The sequence below is a fragment of the Aristolochia californica genome, unplaced genomic scaffold (assembly GCF_029961685.1).
Source record: "Aristolochia californica isolate CCGP_79_NKW_82.1479 unplaced genomic scaffold, dmAriCali1.0.hap1 SCAF_3, whole genome shotgun sequence".
Taxonomy (NCBI): Eukaryota; Viridiplantae; Streptophyta; class Magnoliopsida; order Piperales; family Aristolochiaceae; genus Aristolochia; species Aristolochia californica.
In genome coordinates this window covers 11,967,870-11,992,198 of record NW_027181992.1, presented here as the reverse complement: position 1 = coordinate 11,992,198, position 24,329 = coordinate 11,967,870, and the positions used below count along the sequence as shown (strand labels likewise).

Genomic DNA, 24,329 nt, shown 5'->3' with positions numbered 1-24,329 from the left:
TGACAAGTTGTTGTTATTTCATTTAGATAAGATCTTCTCTTTTGTTGCATTTGGTTGATTTGATGTATAATTTTTTTTATATTTTTAATGTTTTGTTGGCTCTTGAATATAGCATAGACTTGTAGATCATCTTACACTTTGAATTGCTCTACATTATGTCTTTGATGCATTACAAAAAAATGTTCATTCAAAGGTCATCAATGTCTTTATCAAATTGCCTTCCATCATAAGTTCAATCATCTTCTACATAGTTTTGCTATATTGTTTGCATTCAAATGTTTGTTCTCTTGAGGTCCAAACCTACTATATTTTTTATTTTATTTTATTTGTGTACTGTTTGTAGTGGATTTATGAGCCATGTCAATGCACTCTTGCTAATCATTTTCAAAATCCTTGGACCATGTAGATTCTTGGTTTACTTGTTGAGATATGCAAACTTCCAAATTTGAAAACAAATATAAAATTTGACGATGAACGAAATGTACTTTCATATGCAGTTGTTAAATGGGTTAACCAATCCATTAGTTGGAAACTCAAACCCCCATTTAAAAATAACTATTCATTGAGTGTCTTATTGGGACACATTTTCTAATAGGCCAATTTTAGATTTTACACAATAACTTAATGAGTTTGAAATCAAACTTGTTAAGACAATCTCATAAATGATAAGTTTATCCCCTGACTGTTAGCCCCTTAACAATTTGCATTAGTTTTTAGTAGACGAGTGAGAGAGGTTGTGACTCACAAGGTTAGATAAGAAGTCAAGACGTAGAACATTAGACAGTGAAAATGATTTTCACAAATGTAGTCCAGATATGTCTCTCTCTCCACCACTTATTATTGATTTAGTATCCTACTTGCCTATTAACTTTACTTAGTTATTCCAAGAATTTATTTTGGGTTGGGGGGAATAATCCTGATTGAATTTTGGTTTTGTTTAATGTCAATAGTTGATGCATTTTTTGTTGCTTTAGGAGCTTTCGTTGAAAAAAAATGTTATCTTATTGTTGTAAGAAGAAGCTATTTGCAAGCTCCAAGGTAGATTGGATTGAAACTAATCCCATAGACTAGTATATTAGTGTTTTTTTCTTGAGCTAGGGTTCTTGAGTGATGATTATCATTATGGAAACACCGAAAACAAATAATCTTGTCTTCTTTGTGGTGTATAATTTTTGATTAATTTTCTCAAACTTAATAACATATTAAACACTTCAATTTTAATTTTTATTCTCAATTCACCCCCATCTTGAGAAATCATTGGGCCAACATTATGTATGATTCTTGTTTAAAAATTAACCTAAATAATAATTACTGAATTACGTATACTAGCTACCTCAAGGATTAATGGGTAAACAAACAAAAATTAATGAATTTTATTATTTTTTAATAACGACTAATGAAATACCTTAAAAGAAGGATATAAATGTATCTTTATTATTTTATGAGAAAGTTTAAAACAACATTGTTATGCTTTCAATGATGTATAAGTAAAAAATTATTGTAAGTGGGTAATTTATGTTTTTAAAATGAAATAACTAAAAATTATACTTTTATTTTTAAGGTATAATAAATGAAAAAATGTTCATTCTGTGGTAGGAGTTAAATATTATTTTGTCATTTTATATGATATATAGAATATAAAAATATTATTTTTAATTAAGATAAATAAATAAAAGAGTTGGTGGAAATATTTTATTTTATATAATAAAAAATATTAAAAGGTATTTTTATCATTTTATATCATGCTTTATGAAAGAAGTACATCTAGAGGATTTTCGTCATTTTGAGTAGTGCATAGGAAAGATTTGATTGAAAAGGGTAATTCTGATATTTTATATAATATATACTCAATAAGGTATGAAATGGAAATTTTATATAATATATACTCATTGATTTTAGTTATTTTTAAAACAAAATTCGGTGAAAAACAACATTGCATTCATTGATTTTAGTTATTTTATATTGAACATTAAAATTGTTTTTCTTTGTTGTTGGCTTGTGGGTAGTTTTTCTCTTGTAATCATGCTTGACTTCCTTGGTAGGTCTTTCTCTTTTTTGTTCTATTTCGTTGGGAAATTTAAATTTTTTAAGGATATTATTTTCAATTATTATGTTTTTAAGTTTTTTGGTGACATCTCAATTTTAGTTATATGGACATTATCTCCTAATGGGTCAGTATTTTGGTTGTTGAGTTAATGTGCATGTCTTAATGTGTCGTTATTGCATATATAGATATTCAAGATCAGTCCATTACTCTTATTAGATATTGTTGGAAGATATAATGTAATTAGGGTGTCATTGATGTAATGTAATTAGTTTATTTTTTTTTCTCTTCTTCACTCTTATTGGGGCGAAGGGCATAATTATAATATTTTGCTTTTATGAGTTATAAATATACCTTAAGGGGCAGAGTTTGGACACAAATCCAAAATCTCATTCTTCCTCCCTTTTTTTCTCCTCAAGGTGTGTTCTTCTTCTTTCTCCATGATGTAATCCATGGAGTCCTGAAAATCTACATAGTATCAGAGCATTGATTTTTAGGACTCGTGGCTAGAATTCCAATCTTGCTATCTCCTCAGATTATTACTGCTGCCCACTCTAAGTTGCTTTACCCATATTGTGGGTTGTTTAATCTTTTTTATCAGTTTAGACGTTGTTGTAAGAGAAGCAATAGGTGAAGATTTTTTCCTTCCGACTTGATCCTTTGTTATTCCTTTTGTTGATCGTGGTGACAACTGCTTAAAATACATGGTCAATTTCTGAGCCTAGGTCTCTTGACTTAGCTCAACTCGGCCGCAAAGGAGATTTTGCTCAGTGATCTCCCTTTCGTAAGATTCTTCTTACTCTTGATGATGATATCATCTACACCATGAAGTGTGTTTTTGGCATACAATTGAGACTTGCGTATTGACGAAGATCTTGATGAAGGGAGACACAGAGTTCTTCTGTCTCCAACATGGTTCTTAATCCAGTCTCACATTAACTCGGTCTCAAAGCAACTGATCATCTTCACGATTTACAATAACCTTTGGAAGAAAGGTTGTCGACATCTCATGGTCACCATTGCTCCCTTTTTCATGAATTTCAACAACCTTTAAAATAAAATCTACCGACATCTCACAAACATCTCACGACTGGAGTAAGTTCATTGGCTCATTACCACTGCTACCATTGCTCTGTAACTTACTCTGTTTGACCTACTTGCTTGTTGTCATCTGTTGGTTGTAGGAAGTCGTACTGTCTCCTGTGCCAGCATTGATCTTGTTGTTTGAACGTCTCAGATAAGTATCTCCATGACAACAAAAAATTTTCATTTTTCATTGTTGTCTAGACGTCTCTGTTACAATCTGTTGGTACGTGTTTTTATTTTTGGAAGTCTTCCATTGTCTCACCCAGATTGTTCCTATCGTTCTCTACTGATTATACATGATCGGTTCTGATTGATTCAGCTCAATCAAAGGATCATTGGCAATCGTCTATTTTTGTGAGAAATGCATTTCCTTCCCAAGTTGTCGGTTCTCTGATTCGTTTGGGAAGTTGTTCTTTTTGTTTCCTTATCTAATGTCATTGTTATTATTTTTTGTTGCTGCTATATCTAGCTTGTTGGCCTCTTCATTCGGGAACCATCCGAATTACTGTTGATTTATCTCAATTGACTTATTTCTAGAAGTGGAACAAAGAATTGGTTTGACTCAGTTTGGATTTTTTGGTATCTTTGTTGCTATTATCTTAAATGAAAACTCTATCTGCTCGGCTGGCTAGCTTATCTCCAGATCTCATTCATGTTGGACGTCGCCCAGTGCTCTTTCATCCAGCATGGACGTCTTTTTGAGTTGATCTTGCCCAACCTGGTGCATTCTTCATTCCCATCATTCTAGAAGTTGTAGATGCTTAGCCTGGGAAAGTTGGATTGATATGTGTAGCAACACTTAGTTGGATTATTGTTGTCAATCCGAAAAGATCAAACAATCTGTCCTGATAATCTCGTTGATTGATACTAAATATTATTGTCGATTGATTTCTGGAAGCACTCAACAACCATTTTTTGGAAGAGCCCACATATATAAGAGTATTGTAAGATGGGCCACACGACCAAAGAAGACCCACATATCTAAGAGTATTGTAAGATGGGTCACACGACCAAGGAAGACCCACATTTCTAAGAGTATTGTAAGATGGACCACACTACTAAGGAATGCCCACATATCTAAGAGTATTATAAGATGGGCCCAAGAACATAAGAAGTATGATACACAATGATTACCACAAACTAATATCCTTATCACATAAGTTGGAATATCTAGAAAGACTCACAAAGATCACCACAAGCCGGTTAGAAGATCAAGTGGGACCCATAAAGATAGCCACGAGCTGGCATCTTTATCTTATGGTCACGTCCTCAAAGAAGAGTTCTAGTTTGAGTTATGTTTGTCTTCTATTTAAATTGAGTTATTTAATTATATTAGGACTTATCTTTAAGTGTTAGAGTTTAAGGGTGTAAGTGGGATAAATATAGTTTTATTGTAATTGGAACCAACTACCTTCCTTTATTATAAATAGAGGTTCATGTACTCTGATTATAATAAGTCAAAGAAGTATTTCTCTTTTCCATAAATTCAACATGGTATCAGCAAAGGTTAGGTGAGTTGACTTGGTCAGCCCACAGAGATAATGAGGTCCTTTTTCTAATCTATTATCTCTAGCAATTAGGGTTCGTATTTATTTTTTTCAGCCCCTACCCCTGTTAGTTGTTTTATATTTTTCACCTCTATATTGAGCTTTTCATATTGAAAATTAAATATTGATGAAAAGATATTCGAGTCTACTTTCTAAGGAAAAACTATTTTTTTCCAATCGGAGTTATCTACAAAGAGAAATCAATATTTGAAGCAGCAAAGATCATATTGAGAAAAAAAGGGTTCGAGTAGCAGCAGAAAGCTTCAAATTTCGAGGTATTTTATGTTATCAAGAACAAGACTTTATATAGAGAATTATATATCAAACGAAATATTTGTAAGTCTATTTTCTTACTTATTCAACAAATTCTCTATTTGAGTTATCTACAAAAAAAAAAATCGATATTTGATACAAAGAAGGTCAGATTGCAAAAGAGGTTCGAGCAGCAGTAGAAAGCTTCAACTTTCGAGGTATTTTATGCTATCAAGAACGAGACTTTATATGGATATATATATACATATCAAAATAAATATTTGTAAGTCTATTTTCTTACCTATTCAACAAATTCTCGATTTGAGTTTTTTATAAGGAGATATTGATCTTGGAAGAGTCAATTATCATGCATGGCAAAAGGAGAAACAATACTTAGTTCGGCTAGATTACAAAGACCAAAATCTATCAGATTATTTATATTTTGATAATATTTTATGAAGAGAATTTATACTTGAATGAAGTTTATTTAAGTCTAGTTTCATAAGGAGAAAATTTTATGTCAATCTGATTTATATTTAAAGATATATTTGCATTGAAAGAATCAAAGGTCATGCTGGTATCCTGTTGCATTGAAAAATCCGAATTTAAGTCAATTGTTTTGAATCACTTTTTGAGTTGCTATATCAGGAAAATATCTCACTTCTCCCTAGTTTGAGGCCTTATTACTACATCTATGTTATTTGGGCTTATTGCTACATCTATGATATTTGGTTTAAGCTGGGGTCACTGTCATTACCTCCCAGCTTGAGGGGGAGAAGTAGAAGAAGTACAAGAAAGAGGTATTTTATTCCATATGTTGTGGATAAGTTTTATGTGACCAAAATATTCACGAAAGGGGGAGCACAAATGAAGCTTGTGCATCTAAGAAAAAATTTTTAGATTGGATTATTTCATGGGTCCTTTTACAAAGTTTATTATTTTGGTTCGTGTTATATTTGTTGGAAGATGGTCGTGTTATATGGGACTAAACCCATTTCAACTGCAACTATTGTGTCTCTTTGGATGAGACATTATTATTGAAGAAGAGGTGGTCTGAGTATCTATGTTATATCACCATGACGGAGGAACTTATTACTACATCTACTACCCGTGAGAGTCGGTGCCCAGGTTGGGGCACAGTGATGAACGAGCTTATTACTACATCTATGTTACATCACTGTGATGGAAGAGCTTATTACTATACCTATGTTATACCCCCCCTGAATTGACATTTATTACTCCTACCACATGAGAGTCGTTGTCCTGTGGAGGGACATGGTGATGGAGGAGTTTTATTGCACTTTTGAGCAGTGCGTATAGACCCACTACCTACAAAAGATAGGAGTGTGCCCGAAGCACTATCATTCGACTTGGAGTGATTTTACTCTCACTTATCTTATGCCAATTGTTCCTCATGGAAAACCAAAGGAGGACTGGAAAAACCACCAGCATGAGGGGGAGTATTGGAAGATATGAAGGATTGTCATTTTATACAAAAAAATCTTATCCATCATTTGCAGCAAGCTGGGAGTTCATGATGTTCTCTCACCCCCAGCTTGAGGGGGAATGTTGGAAGAGCCCACATATCGAAGAGTATTGTAAGATGGGCCACATGACCAAGGAAGGCCCACATATCTAAGAGTATTGTAAGATGGGCCACATGACCAAGGAAGGCCCACATATCTAAGAGTATTGTAAGATGGGCTACATGACCAAGGAAGGCCCACATATTTAAGAGTATTGTAAGATGGGCCACATGACCAAGGAAGACCCACATATCTAAGAGTATTGTAAGATGGGCCACATGACCAAGGAAGACCCACATATCTAAGAGTATTGTAAGATGGGCCACATGACCAAGGAAGACCCACATTTCTAAGAGTATTGTAAAATGTGCCACACGACCAAGGAAGACCCACATATCTAAGAGTATTGTATGATGGGCCCAAACACATAAGAAGTAGGACCCACTGTGATTACCATGAGCTAACATCCTTATCACATAAGTTGGAAGATCAAGAAGAACTCACAAAGATAACCACAAGCCTGTTAGAAGATCAAGTGGGGCTCACAAAGATAGCCACGAGTTGGCATCTTTCTCTTATAGTCACGTCCTCAAAGAAGAGTTCTAGTTTGAGTTATGTTTGTCTTCTATTTATATTGAGTTATTTAATTATGCTAGGACTTATCTTTAAGTGTTAGAGTTTGGGTGTAATTGGGACAAAGGTAAGTTTATTGTAATTGGACTCTACTACCTTTCTCTATTATAAATAGAGGTTAATGTACTCTGATTATAATAAGTAAATGAAATATTTCTCTTTTCCATATATCAACACCATTGCGCCAGTTGTTTCTGTTTCTAATTGATCCCATCGAGTTATATGTCTTTACTATTGTCGATTCTTGCTGCTGAATTATGCTTCTTCAGGAGCCGAGTTACTATTCTTCTGGTACTGAGTCACTCTGTCGAATCTAAGGACCAACAACTCGACTTGGTCTTGACTTAACTCAACTCGGACTCGAGTCAGCTTGACTTGGTCCACTTGCTCTTTGTCTTTGTTATACTTGTCTGGGTTCTGAGTACTCTACTGACTCCTCCCACGACTTGGCTATATTGGTCAGACATTGACTCAACGTAACTCGGTTTTTTAACACGGGCTGACTCACTCTTGACTTGGATCCTTGACTTTGACTTGATTATTACCTTGGATTATTGGCAGCTTATTACTTGGTTTGTGCTTATTATTTGGTGCACATCTTCCTTATTCAAGGATGTACTTGCTACAAATGATTTCATGTGTCCTTATTACTCATAAGGACTTTCATTATTTGGAACATGTTATTTGAACCTTGTCCCATTTCCGTTGTTGCTATTATATCTTTTTGATTGTGACATTATTACTGGCGAAGAACTCCTCAGTTGCTTGCCTTGGATTCATTATTTGCTGACTGTTGTTAACATTGGTTCGTTTGATGAAGAATTTGAATTCCTTAGGAAAATAAAGCACACGATGACCCCGACTTCTCCACCTTTTCTTCCTCGTTACCCATTACCCTTTTGTTATTTGCCAACCTTTCTCCTATCATATTTTATTTCACTCTCACGTACCCTTTCGACCAATTCTTTTTGGAGTTTTGCTTTGGTTGGTCCTTTTTTTATGTGGTGTTTTTAAGTCCTTTGAAACTTTTTATTGGTACCCTTGGGTTTTTTATCTCTATTATGTGAATGACAGACATTACCCTTTTTAGTCATTATTATCATTGTATTTGTTCAAAATAATTTGAGGTAGGTTTTGACTTATCTCCCATTTATACCCTTTGAGAGTTTGTCCCTGGTGTAGTACTTATCCTTGGGACACCATGACGGAGGAACTTATTACTACGTCTATGTTATTTATTTCAAACTGGGATCAGTACCATTACCTCCGAGCTTGAGGGGGAGTGTTGAAAATGTTTCTTGTCTCTTCTCACTCTTACTAGGTGTTAGAAGATAGGCTCAAACCCACACGTCCAAGAGGTGGCATCTTAGTAAATAAGAAGACTTCTCATAAATATTACATGAAGATGTAATTACTTGTTTATTTTTGTTTATTCTCTTGTAAGGTTGTTAACCTAAAGGCATTATAGTCATTGTAACATGTTACAAGGTAGGACCCACCATGACCACACGAGCCGACATGATGAGTCACCACGTGAGGTGGCATGATGAGTCATCACACGAGTTGGAATCCTTCATGAGTTAGAAAATTTGGCAATCTTCCTTGATTTATCCTTCTTTGATTTGTGTAGATTTGGATAATCATGATTTATGTAATTAGGAATATTAGGGATCATAACTTATCTCTTAAGTTTCCCTAAATAATAGAAATAGTATCAATAGGGGTCTTGGTTGAAGCGTTCAGTCAAACTCTCACAAATAAGTTGCCAAAGTCAAACTAGTTTTTTTTTTTTGTCCGTTTGCAAAACCTTGAGTTTACATTGATTGATTAGTATAAAGTGGATGATCGATCAATCGTGTGTAACAACTATTTTCTGTCAAAACGTAACTTATTGATCGATGGTATGATCGATCAATATCTTCACATTGGGTTTGACATTTTAAGTTGATCAATCAATGCACATTACATGATTGATCAATAGGAATCCACAATGGCAATGCAATACAAGTATGATCGATCAATTAGAATATCCACTAGCAATACATTGCAAGTGTGATTGATGAATGACATTGTTATGATGGATCATGCTTTGTCCTTGACTGACAAAGTTCTGTATGAACGATCAGTCTCTAATGTCGATTGATCAATCAACATGAATTTGCTTTGCCTGGATATTATTGAATGATAAGTCCTAATGGGTTGATCAATCATGCTTTATGGCACATGTTAGCCATATTCTAAATGATCGATCAATCAATCTTGGTTGATCGATCATGCTTTATATTTTTGGTTTGTGCACTTCTAGTTGATCGATCATTGGTAAATGCTGATTGATCATTCTAGTGCCATTTCACTATGTAGATTTTTAAAAAGATGGGAATTAATGATCTTAATAAATTTTGACCTATATAAAATGTATGTATGCATTTATCAAAACCATGTTTGAATGCAAAATATGTTTTATGACTTAAAATTTTGCATTGTACCTTAAGTTTTGGAAGAAATAGACTGCTCTTTTACATAGACTGAGTTCTTGTTTTTTCTTAGTGGTTCTTAAAACTCTAGTCTTTACTTTTTCTTCATCTTCTAAAGGTTTTTTCTTCAAGAGTTATTTAACATTCCATGGAACTTGAGGTATTTGATAAACTTGTATTGGTTCAATGGTTTAGACCTTAAAATTGATGTCTCTTGAGGGAAAAGTATAAGAAATACTAGATTAGTAATTTGTAACTCAATTAAGTTTTTTTATCATCAAAATCAAGAAGAGAGTCAACTCTCGGTTAATGAGGAACCTTCGGAATCCTACGTCCTGTGACCTAAGAGAAGATGAGGATGTTCCATCTTTTGCTCTCTCTCTCTCTCTCTCTCTCTCTCTCTCTCTCTCTCTCATGATGAAATGAGGTGGGACAAAAGGGAGGGGCTCCTCCTACCCTCTTTCATCTCTTATTTTTTTGTGAAATAGAGTTTCCTTTTGTATTGGAACAATTCTCTTGAACCTAGTGCATCAAAGTGGGAACTAAGAAGGCCCTACCTACCCTACAAGTGAAAAACAAAAATATAAGAGGGACCAATCACCATCTCACTAGAGAATTAGGCCCATCTTTTCCCCCTTCAATCCAACATGCTTCGAGAAGGGGCCTGCCCTTCCTATGCCCTTGCTTGAAGAGAAAGTAGAGATGTTGGCACCCTCTCTATGTTAAAAATTCTTAAAGTATTAAAATAAATATTTCAAAAAAATGGAAACATTTAGTACCGATTTAGAGAAGCCATTAGGCTCCAAACGGGTCCAGTAGGTGGGACGTCTAATGACTCGGTGCGCTCATCACATGCCTAAACAGGGTCAACCGTGCGAGCACGATGACAGGAGGACCCGGGTCGGCGTATTCTGCCTGGTTCTGCCCTTTAATATCATCGTCGGTTCCGCAACATTTTCGTTCTGTTCATTTGACTTCCCAGGTAGTCACAGAAGCAAACACTTTCGTAAACGTGTCTGTACCCACCCAGGACCTTTAAACAGCTGCCGGGCTTCTTTTCCTCCAGAACTCCTCACCTCTCTGCATTCTAATTTCAGTTCATGGCGATGGCGAGGGCAAGCTCTGGCCTCGCTTATCCAGAAAGATTCTACGCTGCTGCATTATACGCTGGCTTTGGTGGATCTCCGAATTCCAGCAAAGGCGCGATTTCGAAATTCAACAACGATGTAGCACTCTTGCTTTACGGCTTGTATCAGCAAGTAAGCACGTGAACCGTGACTCGTTTGAATCGTTCACAGATCTGCTGTCCTTTTTCATAAATTCATGAGGTCTCGATTTCCTCATTCAGACAACAGTTGAGATCTAAGTGTTTTGAGCGTTATCTTAAAATTGGGGCCTGTCTGGGGCTTTATTGTGACGATTATTGCTGGAGGAAATTGATCTGCTGCCTCTGATGGTAGATCTACGCATAGTTATGTAAAGTTTGTTTGATAAATGGCGACTTTTTTCGTCTGTGTTCTGACTCCCGATGATCCAGCAAACAAGCTCATTCTCCTAGACCATGCATTAAGGCCTTTAGTTAGATACTTGTCTTTGCTGAGATTGTCAACAATGTGCTGGTAGTAGGTCATGTAATTGGACTCTCGTGGAATTGTTGAACATCCAATCTAATAGGTCAGTCACATTTATTGGTGCAGGCGACAGTAGGACCTTGTACTGTTCCGAAACCTCGTGCCTGGAATCCTGTGGAGCACAGCAAATGGACGAGGTAATCTATAGATTTAATGATGCTATATAAAATGAGTGTTATTTATCTTATTAATATTTTTTTTCTATTACTATCCTTGTCATCATTATCTTTGTCTTTTACAGTATAAGTAGGGTACATGTTCTGAATTATTTTTCCTGTCTGAAAGAAGGAAGGGGGCCTTTTATGCCTAGACGGATGCCCATTTAGCTTCAGGGCATATGGAACAGTTAGCATAATATCAACTGACACGTAAAATGTTGCCTCATTTGAGGAGGATTTGAGCTTTCTTCTGATTTACAAATGTTAAAGTGATTTAAGAAGCTTCAAGTACTGATAGCAACCAGTGTTTGGCTGTTCTATTTACAAGGAAAATCCATGCAGCTTGATGAGCTTTGTGTTATAGGTCTTGGGTCTTATAATACCAATTCAGTAACGGTTTTCATCATAGGATCCTGGAAATCTGCATTTTTGGCCAATGCTCCACTTACTGGACTAGCTAACTTCATGGTATAAGACCAAGCCATTTTTTTGACCTCTTGCCTATATCCATCAGTCTATGTATGTCTTTAAGCCTCCCCCACCTCCTTTACTTTACTGGTGGACTAGAGAAGCAGGCACATCCTCATAGCTTTCATGAACAATGACATAGTTAGTCTATCAAGCCAATGATTCAGACCCCTGTATCAGTTTAATAATATTTTTCAGCGTTGTTAAAAGGATTTTTCTTAAACTCAATCATTATTTTGCTAGACGATTAGACTGAATTCACGCTCTTTGAATAATCATAATTCTGAATTTAATTTTCCTTCCTCAATACTACTAACCCCATCAGAAGTATTCTTGTAGCTATATAACTACCACATTCAATTGAACCTCTTGGTGCATTGTAGTTCATATTTGCTGGCCACACAACACATGAGCAACTCTCTATCAAGAATAACTGTCATGAGTGACTGCCTATCCTGCTTTTGTATCTAGCTTCCAGGACTGACAAAATCTTTTTTGGGTAATAATAGGATTAAGTATTAGCATATCTGAGCCGTCTGTGCTTTTAATTGGTTTCAACAGTTAAGTCCTTTGCTCATTACTCCTTTAAGGTTCTTTCTAGTCTTTTATCTATTTTGGTCAGATGTCGTATGAATATTGAAACATTGTTTTCCTTTAGGGACAAAAAGGCTGAAAACTATGTACAGCAAAAATTAATAGATTGTAACAAATTTAATTTGGGAAAAAAGGGCTTAAATGAAAATCAACTAACATCTTGAATTTTAAGGCACTTGTTTACAGTTCTAGTGATTATATTTCACTTTCCTCTAAAAACCTTATTTGCGCTCTTAGGAGTTGTCATTTCGATTAAATAATGTTTCTTTTTAACAGTTGGCATGGACTTGGAAACATGGCTTCTGCAGAAGCTATGCGCCTCTTTGTGAAAATCTTAGAGGTATTCTTAAGAAGATGACCAATTTGTGTTGTAAAATTTGGTTCTAATATTTGTAATTCAGTTTTATATTTTATGTCTAAAAACTTATCTTATATATATATATATTTTGTGTTTTTGTTGCAATAGGAAGAAGATCCAGCCTGGTACTCAAGAGTTCCTGAGTTTGTTGTTGAGCCTGTTGTAGATGTGGAGATGAATGTGAGTAGCATGTTTTTGTTTTTCTATAAAGATTGAGAATTGGTTGATTTATCCATGCAAGCTTTTGATGTTCAATCAGTGTGCAACCATCTTGTCAAAAGTTATTATTGAGTGTTAATGGGTTATAAGGTGGAGAATAAACCTCCTAAGTGACTAGTTATTTTGGGATGAAATCAGACTAAACCAAAAACTCAACATTGTATCAGAGTAGGTTGTTTGTGTGGGCTAAGATCCAGTTTGTTCTAACCAGGTTAGTTGTGTGTTGTGGGTAGGGGTGGCATTGAGTCGAGCTAAACTTGAACCTGCATATGTTCGAGTTTTGACTTGATCTGAATACTTTGAACTCGATCTCAGCTCGAGCCCAAAAATTTTAACCGAGGTTGAGCTCGAACTCGTGCCGGGTTCGAGCTCCAACCTACATTTAAAACTACAAAAATAAAAATAAATAAAGAGAATATTGTGATGAACTTAGTACCGTTGAAGTGCAAGCTATCACAGAGGAGTCCAAGACTTTGCAATAGAGCATACTAATGTATAATAACCAGCTAAAAGAAAGAGCAAACACCCCATTAATAGTGTTTATTCCATTGGCAAACAACAATATTAGATGTTGAGGGACCCAAAAGGGTTGAACGATCGATCATCTTTGAGGTTTGACGTAAAAAAGAGCAACTATCAACCAACTAAAAAGGGAATTGACGAGAGCAATTAGAGTCATGGGTATTTTCATAAAAAAATCTATGCTAACAAGCCGAGCTTGGAAAATCTCAAGCTTGATTTGTTATATTTAACATGCCTTATTTCAAGTTTGAGCTCGAGCCGAGCTCAAGTAAAAACTGAATTGAGCCGACCTTTTTTTGAGTTGAGCTCAAACAGTTTGCGAGCTACTTTGGCTTGATGCCACCCCTAGTTGTGGGCTCCATAAGGTAAGAGTTTGTGTGTTGTGGGCTCCATGAAGGAGTTTGTGTACCTGTTAGAGGGTTTGTGCCCACATCTCGGGCCTGTTATGTGTAAGCTTTGACGTGAAGAGAGTGTTGAGAAGGAAAAAATCTGACATTGAAAAATGAGAAGAAAAATTAATAGGTTATAAGGTTGAGCAATAAGCCTCCTAAGTGGCTAGTTATTTTGGGATGGAACCGGGCTCAATCCAAAAATCCAACAGCTATAATATGAATTGCGCTTGTATCTCATGCATAGGAATGTACTATTTTAACTTCTTTGGTAAGTGAAAGTTTAACACACCTATTTTCTTAGCATGCTCTTTAATGGGTAGATTTACATTCTGTTTCAGCATTCAAGGCTGGAATCTGTTACTCCAAATGGGAGCTCACTTCCAGAGCCAAAGACTATTTCTGCAGAAAATGGGAGTCTGGAGACTCAGGACAAAGATGTTGTCTTGGAGGGCCTGGGTTCAGTTGAAATATATGATCAATGGATTGCACCGTCTGTATCAGGCCAGCGACCTAAAGCACGATACGAAGTACTTGATTTTTGCCCACTTACTATGATTTTTATCCCTTTAAGAATGGTTACTATTTTCACTATTTTTCTGTGCCCCTTAATGTGACTTCGCATGTTTGCAGCACGGAGCAGCCGTAATTCTGGATAAGATGTATGTTTTTGGGGGAAACCATAATGGTCGCTATCTTAATGACCTCCAGGTATGTTTTCACAGAAGGCTTCTCTATGCTTTGCTCCTAACTGAGTCCATTTAGATGCATAAAGTACAATGAAAATTAAAAAAATATACTGGAACAATGAAAAAAGATTAATCTATATGACCAAATCACAGGCATGTTTTTTAGAAACGCTATGTTTAATCCCTCATATTCTACTACTTCCTTTTCTTCCTTTTAGGTGAACTGTTACATATGTTTTGATGATTTCAGGTTCTGGATTTGAAAACCTTGACATGGTCCAAAGTGGATGCCAAGGTAGCTGCTGAGCCTTCGGAGTCGTTATCCCTAGTGTCATTGGCTCCCTGTGCTGGCCACTCTTTGGTAAGCATGAGTGACCTTCACTTTTTCAGTTGTGGTCTTTTTGTAGGAGCGATGTCCTGATAGTTACTGGCATATGCTCTAGCTATAATGCAACTATATAGTTCTGTTCCATTCTTTTATTGGTTTGTCTAATTATTTCATATTTTATGCAGGTAGCATGGGGAAGTAAGATTCTTTCTATTGCTGGACACACAAAAGATCCTTCTGAGACTGTTACAGGTTTTAAATTGTTCTCGCTATAATTGATTTCTCAGGATTTGGTCTGGCTGAAATAATTTGGTCTGGATATTTTTTTTCTTTTCTTTTTAATTTTTCTTGGTGGAAACCATCTCCTAGCCTCTCAGACATTATTCATTCTGATGCCCATGAACAATTAGTTTCACCATCTTCTGCTAGGAAGTGGTTTCCTCCTGAAAGTAATCACAGCATTCAGAAGTATAATTTGTTGCTTTATGGTAGATTGTTGTAATTCAAGTTTGTTGTGTTTTGGATTTACTCTTGCAGTGAAGGAATTCGACCCCCACACTTGGACTTGGTCCAACTTAAGGACATATGGAAAGGCACCGGTATTTTTTGGAACTTGATTTTCATTGTGAGAACTATCATGTTGAATAAATTTAGTTTCCCTGTTTAAATGAGAAAATACCTCAAAAATAGACATTGATTTTTTATATTGAAAAAGGTTTAAGCAATATATATTGTTATTTTCAGAGCTAGGTGGTTCCGTCCACCACTGATGGGTAAGGTACTTGGCTTTCCGCACTTAACAGACCGGTCTTTTAGGTTGTATTGGCTAGGCGTTTGACAATTATCACCCTCTTCGAATGACATGCATAGACTCTCTTTTAATGGGTCTTTTGGTGTTGCAGTTTTCTCATTGGTACATTTGTTTAAGGATGAAAATTTTTTAAGTTTCCAACTCTCTCTCTCTCTCTCTCTCTCTCTAAGAAAAGGAAATGTGCACAAGTGCATGAATAAATCCTCCACTAGACTGAGGAAAAGTGCATGAAAGGTAATCTTGGGAGGATGGATGGGTTTACCCATAAGCTCTTTGAGATCTTCTTAGGATTCTTGTTGGTAGGATAGTTTTATGTTTCATTGCGATTAGGGTGAATTATATTGTAATAGTGTGGGTTTAAGTGTCCTTGGCCCCTACATGGGCTAGGGCCAGAATGAGTAAGCCTCTGAATGGGCTTAAGAGAGAAACTTTGTTGATGTTTGTTGAAGGAGATAAAGACATTTCTGTGATTTATGAGTCATTTTAAGGGAGCGCATTGCATGTCGGTCCCACTAACCTCTTGTTGTGAACTACTTGTATGTGAAGGATGGCTAGGAGTAGGTTAGTCCCAATTCAACCCAAATCAGTCATCTTGCTCATGAAAATTTTGGATATCAGTTTCCCTTGAAGAGAAACCAAGTTATTCTCATTTTCATGACTAAATATTCCCCTTTCTTTCATTTTCTTTTGACAAACCACTTTCTCTTCTACTTTTCGTCTTCCCACATTAAAATCCAGCAAAAACCTTCAGAAGTGTTATGCTCCCACCATCTTGTATTCCCCAAACTTATAGTTTCATGGTGCTTCATCACATGACGTGGTCAACCTTCAAATGGTACTTTTTCATTGTGTTCCAAGGCAGCAATTGACATTGTTGATGAGTTGACTTATAACAGATCCTTTGGCAGTTTTAACAAGTCAATTTATTGATGATGGAGTTACTTCAGCCTTGGCCTTATTAGTCATCCACCAGTAACTGGAATAAGAAACAAAAATGGGAAATGTTGGTACAAACCGTTCAGGAAGTTGAGACTTTCTGTTGCTACACGAAACTTTTATGCTGCTTGACCTTTGATGCTTCAGATGTTGATTTTTTTTTCTAGAAAAATCTGATTTCAATGATTCTTTTTGAGTTGGAAACTAGACTCAAAGATCTTTCCTACGGTATATAATTTGCTATATGAACATTCTAGTAAGAGTGCGAAATCCAATGAAAAATAGGAATTGTGAAAGAAGACTAAAGGAAAAAATGAGAAACTCCTCTTTTTTATTTTTCTTCTTATTCTTTCTTTTCTTCTCCATCTTCTTCTCCTTTTCCATCTTAGATATTTGCCTGCTTTGATACCATGTTGATTTCTAGGGCCAATACATAAACACAAAAGGTCTCAAAGGAAGGAGAAGAGAGAGAAACTCTAGCTCTTGGGAGAAAGGAGAGAAGAAACCAAGGGAGAGAAAGAGAATGAAAAGAGAGAGGTGTAAGGACGAATTTGAGCCAAGAGGAAGAAGCTTAAATGTTCTACCCCATGTCTTGAGGTTGTATTTATAGTTGTGTGAAGGTGAGTACAATGACTACGATGCACTTAGGGTTACATGCTTCAAAAGGAAAAAAAAACATAAGGATGACATATACCAGCTTGCATAAATACAATTTTATGTCATCTCTATGAAAGTTCTCCTTATTTATTAGCCATGCTACCCCTACACACGTGGGTGTCTCTTAACATGAGGAAACTAATATTCATCTCCAGAGAAATTTATAGTAACTATTTTGACCTAATTATGTGGAGAGAGCTCAAAAAAATGGTTCATAAGATACCAAGTCGTGAGGCCTTGTGACTGGGTCTAGATCACCATTGTACAATAGCTCCTTGGTCTAGACATGAGATATTTGCTTTTTTATATTCATTATTCGATATGTTACCAAAATGTGATGTCTACTCTTTTGGTCCATGCAAACTGATTAATACGGTCACTTTTGTTGTGGACAATAATTCTTGATATCCTGCTGTGAACCTGGTCTGAGAGCAGTTATGAGAAGAATGAGCGTTTAGGAATAATTTGCATTTTCTATCTATGTATTACATTTGGTGGTTATATATAATTCATTTATTTGAATTTTTGTACGTTTAGTCATTCTTCATTTTGCTAAAATTTTCAGTACCTCTTGGTCTGTAATCTCTTAACTGCATTTCGTATTTGTTAACTTTTGAAATATAAGGGAGCTATTAGGATTGTTTTCCCTAATTATGGTACCCATTAGTTGCTTGGTATTTTTATTTCAGGTGTCTCGAGGTGGTCAGTCAGTTACACTAGTTGGTACAAGTTTAGTCATGTTTGGTGGTCAAGATGCCAAGAGATCTCTTTTGAATGATCTACACATTCTTGACCTGGAAACCATGACATGGGATGATATTGATGCCATGTGAGTCTTTCTGGAAAGCTTTGAGCTCTTTTTACCCAACACAGATGACTCTTTTGCCACTTTATTTTCCTGCCTGAATTATGCAACTTAAAAGTTTAATGACACAATTTTGCCAGTCAATCTAATTCTTCTCGCGAGCTTGATTTTTACTGAAAATTCCTATTTTCTCTTAATTTTCTTTGATTCTTTATTTGGCTCCTTATGTTGTTTCAAATCACTAATGACTGAATTGATATGTTTAAATGATAATTACAGCATTGTATATGTGAAGTAAAAGTGTGTACATATGATGCCCTTTGCTTTTCTCTCTCTCTCTGTCTCTTGCACACACAAACACACGCACATATACACTCACATAGACGTATAAAATTATACAAATTCTCCTAGTCTAAAAACGGCCTTTGGAAGAGCAAGGTTGTATAATCTGGGTTTAGTGTAAGTGATAAAAAAAATTAGCATTTGGAAGTTCATAACATGTCTGGCACAAATTTTTTTTGAAGTAAAACAGACCTTTATGTAGACTTTTTTAAGTAGCAAAAAGGTTTTAGTGACTATTAGCACTTAATGTTCATTATTGCTTTTATCTGATCCTATTTTTCTTTGCTTTATTTCTCAGTGGATTACGGCCTTCTCCAAGGTCTGACCATACTGCTGCAGTACATGCAGAGAGATACCTTCTAATCTTTGGTGGTGGTTCACATGCCACATGCTTTAATGATCTCCATGTACTTGACCTACAGAGTGTGAGTGACCCTTCTCTATATTTTTTAAAATTTCTCTAAGTATATCTATTTAAATGTCAAACTAGAGAGAAAAGCTTTACTAGTAGAATACTAAATGGAAACGGTTTTGGTGTAGATGGAATGGACAAGACCAGCACAACAGGGTGAGATTCCATCACCAAGGGCTGGGCATGCTGGTGTCACGATAGGCGAGAACTGGTTCATTGTGGGAGGGGGTGATAATAAGAGTGGTAACATTCTGTGTTTTTGATTATCTTATTTTCCTGTTTTTTTTTTTTTTAATTACACTTCAGTTCTTAGGATTGAAGGTAGAAACTTTAAAATTTGAACTACAAAGCGTTCTTCATCAAGATTGAAAGGATCATGTTTAAGTTCCTCCTGCCATAGTGTCCATTATGGATAAAAGTGAACGCATGTCAGTAAGCTTTTGTAAATATCAGGTGTATTAGCACTGTACTTTTGGCTACTTGCAGCCCTTCAGAGTGGTAATACCTTCCTGGTTCTCTGCAGGTGTGTCTGAAACTGTAGTTCTTAACATGTCAACATTGGTTTGGTCAGTTGTGGCCACTGTCCAAGGACGTGTGCCTGTTGCTAGCGAGGTATCATCTTCCTCTGAAAAATCATATTCAACAAGGATAATGTGAAGTTGCACCTCTTTTAAGTAATTAAGGAATTGTGTGATCAACAATGTTAGGTGGTCTATTTAAGAAGTTCTTTTAAGCATTAAGTTAGCTATTCTGCTAGAAAGCATATTGCAGATTGGGCATTGAACCCTTACCAAGCTTGTGATTGCCTGGGTTCAGAAAGTGAGAAAACTGTGAGTTAATTTCCTCTTTCAAGTGCCAAATCATGGATCTCCATGTTAGGAGAACTCCAGAAATCCAATACAAAGCTTCAGTATAGACTGTATTGACCTTTCTGAAATCTGATGAGACCAGTTGTATTGCAGTGTCTGCAAAGCCATTGGCAAGTTATAATTTTTACTGGTTACAATTATGAGTCATAAGAATAATATAGTGATGGCAAACTGATCCAATTTGATTTGAGACATGGTCCTCAGCATCCTACAGTTTCAAGGAACTGGAACCTGTTGTTGGTAACTGATTTGAAGGTGTTCTTGAAAATCAAATTCGAACTGTTATAATTTTTCTACTTGAGTAAGAAACCTTGCACGGGGTGTTATTGACTTACCTTGATTTTTGAGAAAAACACTTACCATTTTAATAACCTTTCTATAATTCATACAGAGAAATGATCAGTTCCACCTATCTAGCTACTGGTAAATATCCTTTCTATTTGTAGCTTATGCTGCAGAACTGCTTTGCTGTAGGGTCTGAGTTTGGTTGTGAGCGCCTATAATGGTGAAGATATTCTTGTCTCATTTGGAGGATATAATGGGAGGTACAGCAATGATGTGAGTAGCAACTTTTATTACTTAACCTCTTTCTCTAATAATATCTTCATTGATGTTCTACCCTTCTGAGCAGGTTAATGTTCTGAAACCAAGTCACAAATCAACTTTACAATCAAATATGATGGAGAGACCTATCCATGATAGTGTTGCTGCATTTCTTCCCACATCAAACACAAGGGATATGGAGTCTGAATTTGAAGCAGGTCATGATGGAAAGATCAGGGAAATTGTAATGGACAACACTGACTCAGAACCTGTGGTATAGATTAATATTATTTCCTTGTTTCTTTCTCTCTCTCTCTTTTCTTTTTCTTGTTTTCTTGTTAGTGGTTAAACCAAATTTTCAAAGTGACCCACAAAACAAAAACTTACATAGCTAGGTTAGGACACTGTTGATAAGTGTAAGATGTTTTCTTGAAGCTTGTACAATGTCTAAATTCATGATGCTGTAAAGGCTTTCTTGCTTATTATTGAAGATAAGTGGCTTTGTTTGCTTCTTGGTTGGATAGTTCCTATCTTTAACGTTCACCGAGAACTATTTTCTTTTTCAGAACATCAAAAGTGAGGAAAGTGGTGAGAGACTTGTAGCTTCCCTTAAAGCTGAAAAAGAGGAGTTGGAAGCAGTACTTTCCAAAGAGCAGATGCAGTCTCTTCAGCTGAAGCAGGAGCTTACTGAAGCCGAGGCACGGAATGCAGATCTTACCAAGGTAAGCACCATTTGCTTTAAAATTAGACTTGCATATGATGCTATCCTATCAAATCACTGAATCTTATCTTCTTGTTAAGGCATTTAAGTTTACCCAGCAGTTTCTCAAATGTGTTATTTGTGTAGTTCCCTCCATCCAATTTCATCAGTTGCTATTGTTGTTCTGACTTCTTTTTCCCCTTTTTTAGTATTTTGATTATATTACTTCTCTTTTTTTCTGTTTATCTCTATGTTTGCAATATGTTGTGCTATGATCTAGGTATTTTCCTTTTTTTTTTTTTATATCCTAGCAGGATTGGAACATAATGGTATTTGACTGTATAGACATACTTCACGAAGATGCATTTCCTACGTTAGGAAACACACTGTTTCTCAGGTTGGATTCAGGAGTTAACTTGTAAAATGGAAAATCTTCCTGGTGATCTCGTGACCATTTGGTTAATGATATTGAGGGGTGATCAACTATAGTAAGTTAGGGAAGATCTCAATTCAAAATGTTGATTTCTGAAGCTTTAATAATCACTTGAAATGGAGTTTTGCGGGTTTGAGCATGGCATAAGAACCTAAAAGAATTTTGACATGGATTGATAAATGTTGATTCTCACTAGTACAATTCCTTTGGCAGATGAGAATGTTGACTGCCTTGAGCAAGCATTACATGCATTCTTCCATCATTTGTCAGTAGCAACATCAAAAGTTTGTTGTTGGGTTTATATTATTGAGAAGCTGAGGTGCCTTCAACATATTTCTTTCCTCAATCTTGATGATGTTGTCCTGACCAGCAGCATTTTTCTTTTGTTTCTGGTCATTCTGTTTATGTTAAGAGTTTGGCAGGATTCACCAATTGAGCACTCTGTATCTCTATTCTGGAAAAAGACAATCGTAAATTCTTGATTTTACGGATATTAGCCACATACTGATTTAAATACTACATTTTGTTCACCAATCTGATATTCTCATCTTTTTATGTTCTTCTAGGAGCTCCAATCTGTACGTGGTCAGCTTGCAGCTGAGCAGTCGAGGTGTTTTAAGCTTGAGGTTTGCACTTTAGACCTTATTATGATTCACTAGTTAGACCTTTAATATATAATTGTGTTGACTTAGTATTTGCTCCTGGCCATTTTTCTTGGGGAAGTTAAATTAGGCTGGATACATGCTACTCTCAGTTTGCTGTTTTTCATTTCCTTGGATTGGTAACTGAGCTTCCAAGAAATAGTGAAAGATTGACAAATGTAGTTTGGCAGGGTACTAATGGGTGTTTTATTTAAATCACCTTTGTCCATTACATAGTGCTGTCAATGGTGGGGGTATATCACTACTACTCTCATACAAACCTTGCTTTGGTAGGAAGATTCTAATGTGTTTAATATGTTCTCATAACCATGCCCCATCTGTTTATTTGATGACTTTTCTTGCTGACAGTTAGCTTTTCTCTTCTTGATCCTGTAGACATCCTTCTGTAAAATTTGGTCATATTGCCATTGAAAGCTGTATATTACTTGATATCCCCACATCCTCCTGTAAAGCCAAAAAGGAACAAAGAGAGTAATTCCTGGTAAGTATGTAGGACCCTCCTTGATGGGAAAGACGTGACAAAATTTTCCATGTGTGTCAATTGGAGTTAATCTCTAATAACCCACAACATTACAAATAAAATGCACACCCAAATGAACTATTCTAGATGACCTTAAAGGACATTAGTAAAGTCAAACCATAAAAATCAGCACACAATCAATCAAAGATACCAAATTTTGACATGGAAAATCCTTAAAATTTATGGGAAAGACCACAGCGCAACTTCAAGAGCAATCCACTATCAATTGAAGAGATTACAAAGTATCTTTCTCAAGTTTTTACCCAAAATTTGAGGCTTACAATGTCTAGGAGAGAAAATGTGACATTTGAAATTGGAATTACTAGATACTTCACAGCCTTGAAGCAAAACCACTTCCAATCCCATTTTAAACCCTCAAAAACTTCTTCCAATAGCTTGGAGAATGTCAACTGGATGAGAAAAATCGTTTCCGAGTTTGAATTTGTTTATTTAGAATCTGGTTCTTCTACTGCAAATAGAGTTATATAAGTGGAGAAACCTACCTCAAAATTGTAGAAAACAGTGTAAAGTACCTTTCCCTTGAAAAAAATCTAGCAAAAGGAACCATCTTTTCTTCTTTCTTTCTTCTCTTCTCCTCTCTTCCTCAATGTTGCTGCTATCTCTCTTGAGAAAACTCTCTGTTCACTTTATCCCTTCAACCTTATTTTTTCAAAAGGGTACCTTTAGTTATTCCTGTTTTGTACCTCTTCTGTTAAGGAGGGGCTGGGTCCTATTCATCATGGGGCTGGACCCTACAAGAAAGCCAACACTTTTATTGCTGCTTTTGGCAGTTCTATCTCACATACAGGTGAGTGACGGTCAGTGGATGTTTACTGTCTATTGGTTGCAGTTTGTTTTTTCACTGCTTGTGGTTTTTCCTAGCCTGGCTAAAAGTTATGATTCCAGTTGGGACTTGAACTGCATATTATAATCCAGAAACTGAAGGGTATCCTGATTTATTCAAGAGGCTGGATAATGCACTTGCAAAGTCAGTGTCAAATAGGTTAAGATGTTAACTTTAAGTTCGTTATCCTTTTCTGAAAGGCTGCTTTGTGTTGCCGACTGACAGTTTGTAGAAGTTTTTGTATGTTGGTTTATGGCAGCTGTCACTTGTCTCATCCTACAATCCTAACCCATCATCTATAATTTTGCTCCAAATATAAAACCTTCCAGTTCTTGTGTGTGTATGGCATATCCTTTTCCCCATTCTCTGTTTTACTACGCTTACAATTCTCGCTTCTGCTTGGACACGTACCTAATTGCTGCTAAATGTATAAGATCTATGTTGTCTATTCTGTCGAAATTTTTTTTGCTACAGACAACTGAAAGTTAAAAGTCTCCCCATTCAGGTTGACGTTGCTGAGTTGAGACAGAAGTTACAGAATATGGAGACGTTGCAAAAGGAACTTGAGCTGCTGCAGCGGCAAAAAGCTGCCTCTGAAGAAGCCGCTTTGACGGCAAAAGAGAAGCAGAACTCAGGTGGTGTGTGGGGTTGGCTTGCAGGATCACCCTCTTCTCAGAAGTCGTAACGTTGAAATTGTTAGTAGACCGTGAATAATGCCTACTATAAATCCATGAGTAGCCTTCTTTCCTTTTCTTATCCATTTATTCAGTTCTTTCAAATGATGGCAAATAAAGAGATCGATGATGTTTCAGTTTTTGAAGCCATGAAGCATATAACAGTTAGTAGTTGTTCAGGTATCGTTTCTAGCAGTGCAGCA

The 24,329-nt window shown here is 36.0% G+C and overlaps 1 protein-coding gene across 1 annotated transcript; it reads left to right on the top strand.

The window, feature by feature from the left end:
- The first annotated feature begins 10,537 nt into the window (after nt 1-10,537).
- LOC137958848 (acyl-CoA-binding domain-containing protein 4-like) lies at nt 10,538-24,272 on the top strand. Its single transcript, XM_068806025.1, has 18 exons — nt 10,538-10,821; nt 11,260-11,330; nt 12,690-12,753; nt 12,880-12,951; nt 14,243-14,431; nt 14,535-14,612; nt 14,841-14,951; nt 15,104-15,170; nt 15,456-15,517; nt 18,012-18,151; nt 18,768-18,894; nt 19,010-19,124; nt 19,405-19,493; nt 20,225-20,308; nt 20,382-20,567; nt 20,860-21,015; nt 21,993-22,052; nt 23,958-24,272. The coding sequence occupies exons 1-18, from the start codon at nt 10,663-10,665 to the stop codon at nt 24,135-24,137; spliced, it is 2,010 nt and encodes a 669-aa protein (XP_068662126.1). The 5' UTR covers nt 10,538-10,662; the 3' UTR covers nt 24,138-24,272.
- The last annotated feature ends 57 nt before the right edge of the window (nt 24,273-24,329 follow it).

Excerpts from the sequence above, each read along its gene's own strand:
- LOC137958848 (XM_068806025.1), top strand. The coding sequence starts at position 10,663 with ATGGCGATGGCGAGGGCAAGCTCTGGCCTCGCTTATCCAGAAAGATTC. Across the intron at positions 18,895-19,009 it reads ATGTACTTGACCTACAGAGT|ATGGAATGGACAAGACCAGC; the intron begins GTGAGTGACCCT and ends GTTTTGGTGTAG. Across the intron at positions 20,309-20,381 it reads ATGGGAGGTACAGCAATGAT|GTTAATGTTCTGAAACCAAG; the intron begins GTGAGTAGCAAC and ends CCTTCTGAGCAG.